The sequence below is a fragment of the Peromyscus maniculatus genome, chromosome 14, assembly GCF_049852395.1.
Source record: "Peromyscus maniculatus bairdii isolate BWxNUB_F1_BW_parent chromosome 14, HU_Pman_BW_mat_3.1, whole genome shotgun sequence".
NCBI lineage: Eukaryota > Metazoa > Chordata > Mammalia > Rodentia > Cricetidae > Peromyscus > Peromyscus maniculatus.
Window position 1 is genome coordinate 90,842,338 of NC_134865.1, and position 15,756 is coordinate 90,858,093.

The 15,756-nt window shown below is 38.4% G+C and overlaps 1 protein-coding gene across 13 annotated transcripts in view; it reads right to left on the reverse strand.

Annotated features, from left to right (window-relative positions):
* Abcb5 (ATP binding cassette subfamily B member 5) overlaps window positions 1–15,756 on the reverse strand; it is a 93,934-nt gene that overhangs the window by 19,887 nt on the left and 58,291 nt on the right. For 9 of the 13 annotated variants that reach the window (XM_006988289.3, XM_076551585.1, XM_076551584.1 and 6 more), the window contains 4 exons: window positions 15,111–15,194; window positions 5,868–6,071; window positions 2,838–2,938; window positions 1,934–2,074 (listed from right to left, as the gene is read on the reverse strand). In XM_006988289.3, coding sequence (XP_006988351.1) covers window positions 1,934–2,074; window positions 2,838–2,938; window positions 5,868–6,071; window positions 15,111–15,194 — 530 coding nt within the window. Of the gene's footprint in view, window positions 1–1,709; window positions 1,763–1,933; window positions 2,075–2,837; window positions 2,939–5,867; window positions 6,072–9,125; window positions 11,637–15,110; window positions 15,195–15,756 lie in introns of those variants that run through there. The other 4 variants (XM_076551587.1, XM_076551588.1, XR_013044566.1 and 1 more) reach the window with 4 other exon arrangements.

Here is a 15,756-nt window from a genome sequence, read left to right on the forward strand (position 1 = left end):
GTTTGGAGAGGGAAAAGTATGGTGGGAGTGATGTAATTGTATTTTAATTAAAAAAAAAAATGAAAGAAACTAAAACGCAAAACAAAACAAGAAGCAAAGAAAGAGTAGTGACCAGAAACAGGTGGAGAAGATGAAATGCCTGCTGTGAGAGCTGAAACTCACTGGACATCCTACTTTACTGACTGTTTTTAATAGGCTTGCTCTCTCCTAAAAATTAAGACCAGATAGCTGACAGCACAGTGCCCTGGGCATTTACAGGGGCTGGATGTTCAGAGTGCCAAGAGGATAGGATGTTCTAAGTTTCCAGTATTTGCTTGACAATCAAACTTTTGGAAGACAATGAACTTCTAATCCTGGGAGTTCACACGACATCAGAACCAAAGCAAAGGGCTGGTTTAAGAGGCCTGTGAATTGCATAAATTAATCCACGTGATTTGGGGTTTTGTTTCTTGTTAATCTGACAAACTAGTCTTTGTAATCAGAATGAAGCCCAAGGCAACACACCTTAATTGTGTTTTTATAGATTCATATAGACAGCACTGAATATCATGTTAGAGGGAGGAAAACAGAGAACAGAGACCCTGTACTTTCCTGTTGCATTTTTTTCAAGATAAGAATTCACTTTGTAGACAAGACTGGCCCCAAATTCACAGAGATCTGCCTGCGTCTGCCTCCTGAGTGCTGGGATTAAAGGCATGTGCCACAGTGATAGTGTGCCACTCTCCCCCAAACCCTCCACTCCACTCTGGTGCAGTTTTAAATACAGATATTTGTTAGACAGAAACCCTGCGTTTAGGACAACTGTGAAGCGCTGTTCCTTGTGAACCTGCATTTACTGTTAGCTGGTAAGATTTAGGAATGCTGATTTGTGACTTGTAGATTGTTTCTTACCAGTGCTTAGCAAAGAAATGTCCTAGGAAATTTATGAACAAACATACTTTTGTGTGAGTAGAAAATAAAAATTATCTGAAATTACATGGCTTCAAATGAGTTTTGAACATTTATTTTAGTTGAACATATCCTCAAACTACAAATATGTCCCAGTAATGAAGGAATTCCAGGGAATATCAAAAGCTTTGGGAGCCAAGACCCACAGAGTAGCCCTAGTGCTTCTGAATAGCCCCTGGCTTAGAACAAAGCCATTATCATTAGGGACTGAGCCCTGACTTAATGTGTAGGGCACAGGGGGGGTTGTTAAATAAGTATGGATTTTCTATAGCTGTAAATGTCTAACAATGAGAATTGTGATATAAATAGCAACACGTCTTTTTAGGCATTTTAGGCACAGGCAGCTGAAAAAAAAAACACTCAAAGTTTTTCCAATTGCAGTAGTTAGATGATCCTATCGATCGAAGAAAGTCCTCTTGGTATAAAGAGGGTCTGAGAGTACAAGCTACAGCAGGCCACTTTGGGAGGAAGCTGCTACATCGCAATGGTCAATTCCTGATGAGATGTGTGTGTATGCAAGCGCTGACTTGTGCTCATACTGATGAAAGCCATCTCCACACAGGGAACTCCATGAGGTCTCTGAGTTCCCCAGGAAGAGGACACTGAGAAACCAGCTTTTCTCCTGAACCCATGTTGAAGTGAACTAAAGCCGAGAGCAACTGATCACAGATCCTTTGCATTTGCCAGTGTGTGCACACTGTGTAGTCCAGATGCTGTGCTTCCTCTAGCTACGGAACACTAACAACAACAAAAAAACCAACCTTGATTTAGTCATTACACCATGGAAACACTTGTCAAAACATCACAGTTTGTCCTATAGACACAAAGGTTACTTGTCAATTAAAAACAAAACAACACACAAATTATACATACACTTAAATGTTTTTAGAAAGCCTCTTCTACAGAGGCACTAGATGAGAATCCTCCACACACTAGACATGTGTACATAACACACTTACAGGGTTTAAGAATTTGCACAACCTACATGAACATGCCTTCTGGTGTCATCCGTCCAGCTTGAATCAAATAGGCTCCAAATCGAAACCCTGCTGCATGGGCGAAATACATAAAAGCATGGCTGACTGCGTAACAGCTTCCAGCGATGTGTGCTCTCTTCACGGCATTTCTGAAATACACAAATACAAAAGTTACGAACATGGGTGGTAGAAGGTCAATATAAAAAACTCAGAGTGATGAATGCAGGGGACCTTGAAACACCATAATTCTGTGGATATACATTTTTCTAAGGATTATAAAGTTATCACAGAGAAGATAGGCAATTTTCTCTATCGCTGTGGATGGTTTACTGTAACAGAGTTACTGTTACTTTCAAATGAATGGACAGGTTGCACGAAAGAATAACTGATGTAAGAGTTAAGGAGAGGTGCCTCAGTGGTACTTAGAAGTATTCTCTAATTTCCATCATGGTCTTACATTAGTAGAATACATGGTGACAATCAATGGGTGGTGTAGACCACAAACATCAGTGCAAATGAGTAGAAAATTATCTCTCTGATAGAGTAACACACAGAGAGACCCAGAGGCAGTGTGATAAGGAGGGCCTGTTAAATAAGCATCATGTCTACGTTTGTTTCACGTGTCAGCTCTCTTACTAGAGATGGGTGAGCCATCCTAATTTCTTTCTTCCACGTATCATTTCCTCCACATTCAGAAATAAGTTGACACTGTGCCAACAGTCATGTGTGGGACCTACACTTCTTTGTTGTGCTAGCCCTTGGTGCTCTTTATTTTCTCTTGGTAAAGTCACATGAGAAGTTAGGATGCACTGTTCTTAGGGAAAAGTGACATGGAAATGGCTTAGCAAGCAAGCCCCAGGGGAACTGCATTTCCAGGATGACAGCCAGCAGAGTGGGCCCAGTTACAGTCACCTGTGTTGGGTTTGAAGCATCTCCTCATACATTTGCTCAAAGGCTTTCTCTCTTGTTAATGATACTATGGTACGTATGTTCTCCACAGCTTCTGTTGTTATCTTATAAGGTGGGACAATAAAATATAGAAATAATATTAGTGATGTTAAACTCCCTGGTAGTGAATTCCCATCTGGGGATACAGTATTTCAAATCAATAAGTTTTTCCTGGCAATTACTCTTACCCCCACCCCAATAAGATAAAAATTACTTGATGGAAATTTCTTTTGAAATGATTTAATATATACAGTTTAAGGCCCTTAAATCTTTACTGAATTTAATTTTAATTGTTTCCCCAGCAGAGAAATCAAACGTTGGTGAGCATGTTCACATGCAAATGGGCTTCTTATAAATTATGAAACATTTCTTATAAAAGATAGCAGACAAATCAAATAAATAATTATTCTGTCACAGAATTGCAAATCATAGCCAAATAGGACTCAGGAATATCCCAACAAGGCATCATACAAAGTGGCTGTAAAATTCTTTATAAGATAAAACCATTTCCTATTTTGAAGTCTAGGAACTTAAAAAGACATGTAATTCAAATATAACTAATGTTTCTTTATGCTTACATAGTGTTCAACAAGAATGCAATTACATGGGTTTCAGAATGGGGAAGGCTTCTGGCTTAGAATAACATTTGCATCTGTGTTATCCTCATTTTGTTTCAGACTGCCTCTGTAGACTGCCATACAGGGGACCCAGGTGGACACCTCATATTTATTAAAGGACATTTTGGGTTGCAACAGTTGACTAAATAATATTAAAATACTAGGATTCTGCTCTTGATTTTCATGTTCAGTTGTTTCAAATTCTCATTAAATTCATAATTTTATTAATCTCAAAGAACCCTTCACTTTTCACACATGTTGTTTACAAGGAAAATGATTAAGACTTGTTCTAGAGCAAAAAAGAAATGAGCAATAAGAAACGCGTGATTTTTCACAATGTAGAGAGGAACTTCACTATAGAAATTTAGAAGATACTCTAGTCTTTTTAAAAATGTATAAGTGTCTTGCCTGCATGCATGTCTGTGTACCATATGCATGCCTAGTGCTTCAGAGGTCAGAAGAAGACATTGGATCTCCTAGAAATGGAGTTAAGCTTGGTTGTGAGTCACCGTATGGGTGTTGGGAACTGAACTCAGGTCCTTTGGAAGAGTAGCAAGAGCTCTTAATCACCGAGCCACCTCTGAAGCCTCAGGAAATACTATAGTCTTAAGAAAAACTAATAAAGCCATTTTCATCAGAAAAAAAATTGATGATTTCTTCCAGTTTACATAAGCAGCTAAAAGGAAGACTAGTATATTTTATTATTAAAATTTTAAATGTACATTGATTAATTGATAGTGTGTATGCGTTTGTGTATGGGAGGGGACGGGGAGGTCATCCATGCAGAGGGAAGATGACAACTTTAGGTGATAGTCTGTTTTTTCCTTTCATTATGTAGGATTCCAGGATTAAACTTAGATCATCAGGCTTGGCAGCAAGTGCTTTTACCTGCTGAACCATCTCGCTGGCCTGGTCTATATTCTAAGTTGGTCTCTGGTAAGTTGACTTACTGAAAGCAATAGGGACAGATTCAGATTACCTAGTTTAATGGCAGTTACTAATTGTACAATCACAGCTTAATCTCATGACACAAAACTAAAACATCAAATGGCACATTTATAACAAAAGCACATGACACAAAAAATGGGATAAAAAATCTAATTAATGTCAATAATCAAGAAAATGTTCAAATTATCACCATTTAAAAAGCATACAGGGAGGCCTAACCAACTCTTCACTGTCATCAAGACAAATATTTGCTAAGTAGTTCAGTTTATCCAGTACAAGCAGACATTCCAAGGGTCCTTATCAATAGTGTAAGAAATGTGGAAATGTCCAAGGGTCAGGCAAACCAGATCACTAAGTAACTGTCTGCACTTAAGATTTATTTGTGATGTTTTATACTATGCTAGCTCTAATCCAGCTACTACAATGTGGACTATAGATGGCAAAGTTATTTTCATATTCAGAGGATAGACAGCAATTGGCAAAGAGCTTTGAAGCAATATGAAGAGAGAAAAACCCTTGGAACATATTGCAGCTTCTGAAAGGCTGCCATGATAAAAAAGGAATGTAGTATGCAAAGCTACCCAAACAAAACTAACCACAGAATACCTCCCCACCCCGCTACCAGAGCATTAAAACACAATGCAAGAGTAGGAAGCCTGAGATGGTAATGCATGGCTAGCCACCAGAGGAACAGGTGAGTAGAAGATGGACGAATACTCGACTTTATATCACTATACAAGGAGGATGCCTGCATGAGGTCAGTCCTTCCACCAAGTGACCCTCTTTCAACGCAGATGGATACTCGATGGCAGTATTTTCCTAAACCTCAAACTTAGTGATCACTTTTTTGACTGTGGATTATAAAAAAAAGATAGGTAGTATTTAGGTATTATTGATTTCATTGTCTTGTATTCAGTAGCTATATGATTTCCTATACATTTTGAAAAATAAAATACTCAGAATTATCATTTGAGATAATATAAATAGAATAATATTTCTAATTTCCAAAAAATAGAATAAAAATAGAGGACAGGGAATCATGGCATTAGAAAGTTCCCCTTGACAGTAATGGTAATAATGGATGGCACTGTTATGTGCACTTGCTATCTTCTGGCTGCCGCTCTAATTGTTTTGAATAACGATGCCGTTTTGTGTAATACACAGATCTGTAACGGACACTCTTACTATCATTCTCGCTTTACAGAGGAGCAAACAGAATGTGGCAAATGTATACGTAACATACTATGTCACATATGCAGGAGCTGGCTCAGCTTTGTTCTGAGTCACAGACCACGTTACTGTAACACACCTACTCCTTGTCCAGAGCTGGTCCACATGCATTTCAGCATGTACACAGCACTCTACAGATTCCTGAGAGGTGAAGTCATAAAGACGTGACTAATGACAGAAATAAGAGCCTGAACTTTACCTTTCCAGCACGCTTAAGTTCTTGCTTATCCTTGTTGGCAAATCCAGTCACTGCTGCAGTTTCAATCATTCCTGTCACTGCAAGCACAGGCGCAAAGCTGAGAATCAGGAGTGTCATCTCCCATCCGTATACAAAGGAGATGAGAACAGACAGCACCGTGTTGGTCACATCTTGCATTATGATACCAAGTCTTGAAGTTGCTGCCTAGAATCAGACATATTTGGGGTAGGGAGTGAAACTTAAAAGAATTCTTACACGTTCCTGTAAAATAAGGTGCTTTTAAACTTCCACTTGGACTTGTTCTTAAAGATTAATGAGGGCACATATTTCGTGAAAACCTGGCCAAGGAATCCTTTCATTTTTCCATTTATGTTCAGTATTGAGACAGCCACATGGAATAGTGTCTATTCTAACACTGTAGGAAGACTATAGAAGCTTTGGCTTATTTGAAATTAAATATGACCTGCTTTGTTTGTTTTGTTTATTTTTTATTTATTTAATTTTTTTTTTTTTTTTTTTTAGATAAGGTCTCTCTACACAGTCCTGGTGGTCCTGGAGCTCACTGACCAGGCTGGCCTCAAACTCCCAGAGATCCATTTGCTTCTGCCTGCTGAGTGCTGAGACTAAAGCTGTGCATCACCATACCTCCACAAATGTGACCTTTTTAAAGGTCACTCTGAGAGCTCTTTTTAGCTGTGTGGGATTTCACATTCTGATTCAAATGAAGCGTATTGAAAGTTAGAGTAACAGTTTCTTTTGTCTCCTTAAATATGTTCCTATATGCTTGTGTGTGTGTGTGTGTGTGTGTGTGTGTGTGTGTGCATACTCTATCTCAATCCTAATATACTTGGTTTTCTTTTAAATAACTAGTCTATTATTATTATTATTATTATTATTATTATTATTATTATTATTGTGTGTATATGTGCTGCCTACATGGAGAGGTCAGAGGACAGCTTTGTGAGTTGTTTCTTTCCTTCCACCTTTATGTGGACTCTGAGAATCACATTCAAGTTCTGGTTGGGCTTGAATGACAGGTGCCGAGTCATCTTTCCAGTCCCCTAACTTATAAACTTGTGAAGAGAAAGCTGGTGCTTGAAAAAGCAGCAGGGTAATGGGTATTGCGAACAACAACAAGAAAATGAAACATAAGAGTGAGTTAGTATTTTTTTTTAAAGATTTGTTTATTATGTATACAGTATTCTGCCTACATGAATATGCACGCCAGAAGAGGACACCAGATCTCATTACAGATGGTTGTGAGCCACCATGTGGTTGTTGAGGATTGAAATCAGGACCCCTGGAAGAGCAGCCAGTGCTCTTAAACTCTGAGCCATCTCTCCAGCTCCTATCTGTGTTTTTACATGAGGTTTCACATTGTGATTCTGGCTGGCTTAGACCTTGTGGAAACTCTCCTGTCTTTGTCCCCCAAGTGCTGAGATTACTGGCATGAAATTATAAGTAAGCATGTATCGTGTTTGACTTATAATTTTCCTTAATAGGCTTATCTCTCCATGTACTATCCCAATGACTACTTTTTCATGCATGGCACCATCCTCACCTTGCTCTGGCTTCCCCCCTACTTTTTTGACACAATGCCTGCATGCCTGGTTCATCATATCTAGGCTCTAACATCTACTCTGCTTCTTCTCCCACAGAGACAGAAGACCAACATTCAGCTATTATAACCCAGCTGTGTTGAATGGAAAGATTAGAGGCTCTCTTTCACTGATGTGTGTGCTTTGAATATGATACTTATCATTTTCTTTTTTATAATTAACAAATGGGTCTCATTAAGTAAAGGTGTAAGCAGCAATATCAAGACAGAAAAAAAGGTAGAAACATCATAGTACAAGGTAAGAAAATATTCCCCAAATAATCTTTAAATAAGTAGAATTGTCTTTATAGCTGTTATATAAGCACTACATGCTTAAGGTGGGTGTGATAGCAGAAGCCTTTAGTCCTAGCACTCAGGAGGCAGAGGCAGGTAGGTCTCTATAAGTTTGAGCTCAGATTGAACTGGTGAATTCAGTGAATTCAAGCTACATACTGAGTTCAAGGCCAGTCAATATTATGTAGTAAGACTCTATCTCAACTCCCTTCCCCTCACAAAGGGCTACATGTCTTAGGAATCTTCCTTTGGTGGGGAGCTTGATACTTAGGCAATGCACTAAAATTTTAACTTTCTTTAGTGCTATGAAGAAAAATAATGAAAACAGATTCTCACTGTGTGGTCCTGGCTTGTCTGGAACTCTCAGTGTACATCAGCAGCCTTGAACTCATAGGAATCCTCTTGCTTCTGTCTCTCAAGGGATGAGGTTAAAAGGTGTGTGCCACTACACCCTGCCAGCCACCTGATTTTTGATGAAGATGCCAAAAAATGCATATTGAAAGGAAGATACTGTTCTGGCTGGTTTTCATGTCAACTTGACAGGAACTAGAGGCATCTGAGAGGAGGGAGCCTCAGTTCAGAAAAATGACTCCATCAGATTGGGCTGTAGGCAGGCCTGTAGGACATTTTCTTAATTAGTGATTGATGGAGGAGAGCCCATTGTGGGTGATGACATCCTTGAGCTGGTAGTCTTAGGTTCTGTAAGAAGGCAGGCTGAGCAAGCCATGGGGGGCAAGTCAGTAAGCAGCACTCCTCCATGGCCTCTGCATCAGCTCTTGCCTCCAGGTTCGTGTCTTGTTTGAGTTCCTGTCCTGACTTCATCAGTGATGGACTATGATGTGGATGTTGAAGTGTAAGCCAAACCAAACCTGTCTTCCATAAGTTGCTTTTAGTCATGATATTTCATCATAGCAATAGTAACCCTAAGACAGACACACTCTTCAGCAAATGGTGCCTGGAAAATGAATGCCCACATGTAAAAGAATGAAAGTATATCTTTAGTTCTTACCCTGAACAAAACAACTACAAATTGGTCAAGGATCTCAATTTCAGACCAGAAATCTGAACTGCTAGAAGACAGATTCTCTCATAAACTTAATGGGTTTTGTAAAATTGCATCTCTCACAAATTATACAGCTTTCAGTAAACTATCAAAAAGTGATGGTGGTGGTGTGGTGGAGAGATGACTCAGCAGTTAAAAAGCACATGCTGCTCTTCCAGAGGACCTGGTTCAATTCCCAGCACCCACATAACAGCTCATAATTGTTTGTAACTCCAGTTCCAGGGAATCTGATTCCCTAACATAGACACACATACAGGCAAAATACCAATGCACATAAGATAAAAATAAATAAGTTTTTAAAAAAAAAAAAAAAACAGCCACAGGGGCCATTTTACATGAAGGGAGTTCTGCTTCTGGCCACGATGGAGTAACAGATTCTTCTATCAGAAACAAAAAGAAAGTACATGGCAGGTTGGTTGTCAAGGCATTTGACGTAAGGTAGCCAGTGGCAGAGATGGTAGACAAACATAGTCATTGCCTCAGCTACTCCTTTAAGTTTTCAGGGCAGTGGAGGGATGTGAACTGAAACAGAGCACAGCAGACTCTGGAAAGGAAAGAGGGCTAAATCGAGACACCAGGACACCGACAGAAGGTGCTTTTTGAGTGCAGCGGAAAAATGCATGCACATGAGGACTGGGAATACATAGAGAGTGCCTGATTAGAAAGATTTGTGATTCACAGGGCTTTGGGTAGAGTGCACAGAATGGTCTTGCGTTGGAAGTAGATTTCAGTCATGTTGAACAAATCATAACATAAACACTTGAATAGAACAAACCTTTCTGAGGTGATTTTAACTTACTGAAGAATAAAACTCATATATAGAAAGATAAAATACCTGGCATCTAAATTGCCAAATTCCTAATGTGTAGTACCTAATAAAAAATAACTAGGTGTACTAAAATGTAGCAAAGTGAGACTCATAATAAGGACAGAAGTTAACCAACTGAAATTGCTCCAGAAGTAACGAAGGGTTAGATGCTGTGCTGTCTCACTCACACATAGACTCTGAAAACAGCAAGTTCATAGAAAGAGAATAAAGTGGTGTCTACCAGACCCTGGCCCTTCAATGCCATGCTTTACAGCCACACATATCAGGAATCACTGTGTGTTCTAATTCAATCACACAGCTTTTGGCTTGAGTGTTGTGACACTATATACTAAAAAAAATATAAAAAAAATTTAAGTATTACCAGAGTGAACACTCATTATAACACTCCTACTCTGCAGGAAAACAACATTCAGAAAAAAAATAGGAAATTTGAAATGGAATATCAGAATTTCTTCATAAAATATGAAAATGAGACAAACTAATTTTCTAAGTGGCTTATTTACCAGACAGACAAAGAAATTGTGCATAGACAATAGTTAAATTAATTACATTTGATTGCAGCAGTGGAAGAGATGTGTCCAGAATGCAAACTTTGTTGTAACACTATTGTTGGTTAATAACTATTGCTCAGAGTTGAAGATATCAAAGGAGCAACATCAATAGTAAATGTTTGATAACTAGATTACTTTGATAGCCAATCAGATGGCACACACTTGCTACCTTGGGAAGCTGAGGCAGGAGGATCTTGAGTTCAAGGACATTTTGGGCTACATAATATAAGGCCAGTTTAGTCTACATAGCAAGATGCTTTCTCTTCTCTCTCTCCCTCTTCTCTCTCTCTTTCTGATAGTGAGTATTTCCATATTAATATAAATATATATATAAATGTAAAGATTACATATATAAAGATTTATATATAAAGATTCTTTTCTGCAGTGGTTTCCTGGCTCACATTGGGTTTACATATGTTAATACTAATATCCATCTTGTTTCTATTTTTGACACATGGAGCTTAAAGTGACTGAAAAGTTAGGTAATGTTAATAATTTATATGTGGCACAACTATACATGAGAATACTTTCAAAAACCTGAGAGAGAACTATGTCAACATAACCTGAGTGGTGGTAGCATAACCTGAGTGGTGGTAGTTAAAATATTTAGAAGAAGAAATAAGATTAGTTGGACAAACAGACAAAAGCTTGCCAAAATTAAGAATGCCCACTATATTTACTCTGTGTTATAATTCATCAGTGTGCTTTTTGTGAAAAATCATTAACTTTGTCATTGAATTTATCATAGTTTTGGATGTCAGATTTTGCTACACACTTGATAACCATTCTTAATAAACTCAGCTTAAAACCTCAGGACAGGATTGTAATTATATGTCAGCTCATAGTGTGCTAAATAAAGTCATTTCAATAACTACTAATGTTGCTTGACTCAAAAGGACTATCAAGTTGTTTTATGTACATCCCATGTCAGAGTGAAATCAAGAAATGAGGTCAGCATTGTCCAAGTTAATATGCTAGCACAAACGGATCAGCTCATTGTCCCTGGAATTAATAAATGAAGTAAATGTTTATGATTTCTTGAGGCAACATAATTATAGCTCTGATGAGCAGAGCTCTTGGCTTTAGTATTGGGTCTGATGGTGGCATAAGTGTGCACCATAGTGCCAATAACATTTTTTTGTGTGTGAAAAAATGAGGTAAGACCTCTGGTTGATGAGTTACTAGAATGCATAGAAATAACAATACCTTGTAATTTTTGTGGAATCCAGTTTCCAAAAGAATCTAAAATGGATTTGCACTTTTATTAAAACTGCTTATTATATAGGAGTCTGTTGACAGACATGTGGGCAATAAGCCATTACCTTGGGCTAAAACAATACTAGTTAAAGAGGCTATGCTACTCAACTCTTTTAGAAAAGATGTTGTCATACGACTACATTTCACCAATGCGTCTTGATCATTGTTCTCAAAGCATCTAAAAGTGACAGGGAGAATATCTGTCAGCAAAAAAGAATTTGTTAGACAAATTCAAAAAAGCTGACTGCATATACACATATAATACAATGTATATAAGATTATATATTTTGAGTCACTAGTTAAAAGTTTCTAACTAAGACATACTATTATTAAGGATCTGTCTTATAAACATTCATCCTAATATTCTTGGCAAACTATAACTGAAATTGCATAATACAGAAACTGAAATATCTACATTCATATGATAGAAATATGAGACCAAATTATTTCTAGACTCATCTCTAGTATCTCTTCTTGAGAAAGGAATTAGTGCGCAAATGAGACAGGCAAGTCATTCTTTGTCTGATATGAAAAGTATCCATCACATTGGGTGTGAACTCACCATTATGTAGCCAAGCAAACATTTATGTGAACTCAAATTAGTAGAGAGGCAGACTAAGTCTCATACTTAGATGTCATTTTACCTTTGAAATTCATCGAGTTCACAGTGTCTAGGACCTGACCATTTATTCTATAGCTATTGCTATTTGAAAAAGATTTATTTATTTTTTTTTATGTGTCTGGGTGTTTTGCCTACATGTAATGTCTGTGTACCACGTGCACACTTGGTACCCTCGGAAGCCTGAAGAGGGCATTGGGTCCTCTGGGATTGGAGTTACAGATGGTTGTGAGCTGCCGTGTGCATGCTGGAAACCAAACACAGATCCTCTACAAGAGCAATGAGTGCTCTTAACCACTGAGCCATCTTTCCATCCCCATCACAATTACTTTTGATTGAAGTAGAATGTTTTGGCTTGTTCAGAAGTTGTTGTAAGAGCAGTATTTTCAGTTGTAATCAGGAAGTTTCAAATGAATGATCACCAGCACTAATTAGATGCTTATAAAGGGCCAAGCTGGGCAATGTTCTGTTTTTAAATTTTATTTCATGTGTGTGTATGTGTGTGTGTGTGTGTGTGTGTGTGTGTGTGTGCGTGCGTGTGCATACACACACTTGTGTAAATGTTAAAAGATGACTGTGGAGTTGGATGTCTGCTTCCACCTTCATGTTGGTTCTGGGGCTAGAATTCAGGTCACCACACTTGTGTAGTAACTGCCTTTACCTGCTGAGCTCTCTAGGCCCATGAGCAATATTCTTTTTTTTCCCCAAGAAAGGTTTCTTTCAAAATATTTGAAAGATAGTCAGTAAGAAAAAATTAGCACATTAGCACAGTAAAGGAAAAAATAGCACTTTTGTGGGCTGGGGTTTTGCTTGGACTTACCAGGACTGACATTTTTCTGCCTAGGGTTGTAACTGGCACTTCACATATGGTGGTTGTTCACACCAACCTCTTGTCTGTTAGATGAATACTGTGCTTAATGTGTTTTACACATTTTTACCCCATGTGTGTTAGTAAGATAAAGATCTTTAGCCCTATTTTAGAATTGAAATCTTATCTAAGGGCTGGAGAGATGGCTCAGAGGTTAAGAGCACTGACTGCTCTTCCAGAGGTCCTGAGTTCAATTCTCAGCAACCACATGGTGGCTCACAACCATCTGTAATGAGATCTGGTGCCCTCTTCTGGCCTGCAGGGACACATGCAGGCAGAACATTGTATGCATAATAAATAAATAAATCTTTAAAAAAAAAAAAAAAAAAAGGCCGGGCGGTGGTGGCGCACGCCTTTAATCCCAGCACTCGGGAGGCAGAGCCAGGCGGATCTCTGTGAGTTCGAGGCCAGCCTGGGCTACCAAGTGAGCTCCAGGAAAGGCGCAAAGCTACGCAGAGAAACCCTGCCTCGAAAAACCAAAAAAAAAAAAAAAAAAAAAAAAAAGAAATCTTATCTAATGAAATCTTAGAGAGTCTCCTTAACTTTGTTAGAGTTCATATTCTAACAGAGCTTAAAAAATTTATCTTGGACTGAGATGATGGTTCTATGGATTTGAAGGTCTAAGTTCTGGTCCCTAGCAACCGTATAACTTGGGCATGGCCATATGCGCCTGTGGTCACAGCACCGTTGGAGCTGGAGACAGAAGATAGCTGGGGTGTTCTGGCACCAGCTGAGCTCCAGCTTCAGTCAGAGTCCTCGTCTCAAGGGAATGAGGAAGAGAGTGATAGAGCAGGATACCTGACATCCTCCTCTGACCATAAGTGTATGGGCACGCATGTGCATGTACACACCCACACACCCATACTAACAAAAACAATCTCACTTAAATTAAGACCAAGACAATTTGCTTTGTACTCATTTTCTCAATTAGATTAAAATTTTGTTTTATAAGGGTTAATTTTATTAAAATAATTTGAAAAAAATGGCATTTGTCCTATCTATCTGTATCTCTCTCTCTCTCTCTCTCTCTCTCTCTATATATATATATATATATATATATATATATATATATATCCATCTATCCGCCTATCTGTCTATCTATCTACCATCTGTCTATCTAATTTCACCATGTAGCCCAGGTTGGCCTTGAATTCACTATGAGAAACAAGCTAGCCTGGAGCTTGGAGCCATCCTCCTGTCCCAGCTTCCCAAGCACTGAAGTTATAGACATGAACTACCACATTTGACTAGCAAGTTGTTCTTTTCCTCTTGCAACAACCCCACTCCCACATTTACTTGAGCATCATGTTGAGTCAGTGACCTGAATATGATGAACAATGTTTTATTTACCTGTGATGTGACAGGCTGATGTTATACACACTGTCTAACACGATCTGCTTAACAACCCCCACAGAGCACATCCCTGAATCTGAATCACTAGATATCCCTTTAAGTAAGGTCTTAGTTTCTGGGGAAATGAAAATTAAACTTTGTTTCATTGACATTTCTGGAGCTGGGTAAAGTGCATGCCTTTAATTCTAGCTTTTGGAGGCTGAGCAGGATGGAGCTTCATGGGTTCGAGGCCAGCCTGAGCTGCTTAATGATGCCTTGTCTCAAAACAGTGCAATGGAACAATCTGTGCTGGGTGTATTTTCTTTCATCTTTCTACTTTTCTTGTTCTATTATTTCCTTCTGAACTCTTGTCTCTAATTCTTAGAATCTTCTTTAGTTTTAGATTTATCCTAATACATGGGCTAAAACATCTTTATTTTAGGCTGAAAATAACCTGATCTCAAAGATATCCTTCAGTCTTTCCTTAAGAATTCCCTGTTGGACATGATACTCCTTGGTCTCCTTATTGCTAGGTCACCTCAGCATAACACCCAGATAGGCACAGACACGCATGTATAGGTACACATGCACACCACACAGCATGCTGTTTAATAAATAAGACCACAGGACTGGCAAGAAGGCTCAGTGGGAAAAGACACCTTCTGCTAAGCTGGATGACCTGAGTTTGATCCCTAGGCCCCACATGGTAGGTGGACAGAACTAACTTCAGAAAGCTGTTCTCTGCCCTCCATGTGTGGGCTGTGATTCATGCTCACTCACCCACAGAATACACAAATATAATAAAAGGAAATTAAAAATCACAATACACATACCCCCTGAATCTGTGCTACATCCATGGCTAATGTGGTGGTCAAGGCTCCTGGGCTATTTTCTTTATCATCATACCAGGCAATATCCTAGAGAGGAGAATTGACACATAGTTAGAAAAACATTCTTCTCAGATCTGTGATCTTCCTATTAAATTTGAAAGAACTTAGCTGCCTTATCACTTGCCAGTAAGCAGTATGGATAGCTGACTTCTGCATCTTATTTCATAAAGCTTTATGTTTTGTATAGACTGAAGAATGTAAGACCAAATTGTGGGCTCCTTACCATATTACAATATGTAGAATGTAGAATTACAGTTGCAGAATGATTATTGTGAAAAAAGACTATTTGCCACAATAGAGAGAGCTGCAGTTTTATTTCACAAGTACTTTGCGAGGAACAGACTATTTATTTATTTATTCATTTATTTAGGTTTTTGGTATTGGGGGTTGAGTCTAGGGCTCAATACATGTTACATACCCATTAGCAGTGAGCTGCATATCTCGAACATTCTATTTGCATAGTAGAGTATATCCAGTACAACTTAGAAACATTTTCAAATATTTTTACCTAAATAGATCAGTGATAAAAAAAATATCCTTCTCCTTTAGGAAGGAGGCAAGATTTTACTCAACACTTTTTATGACTCCC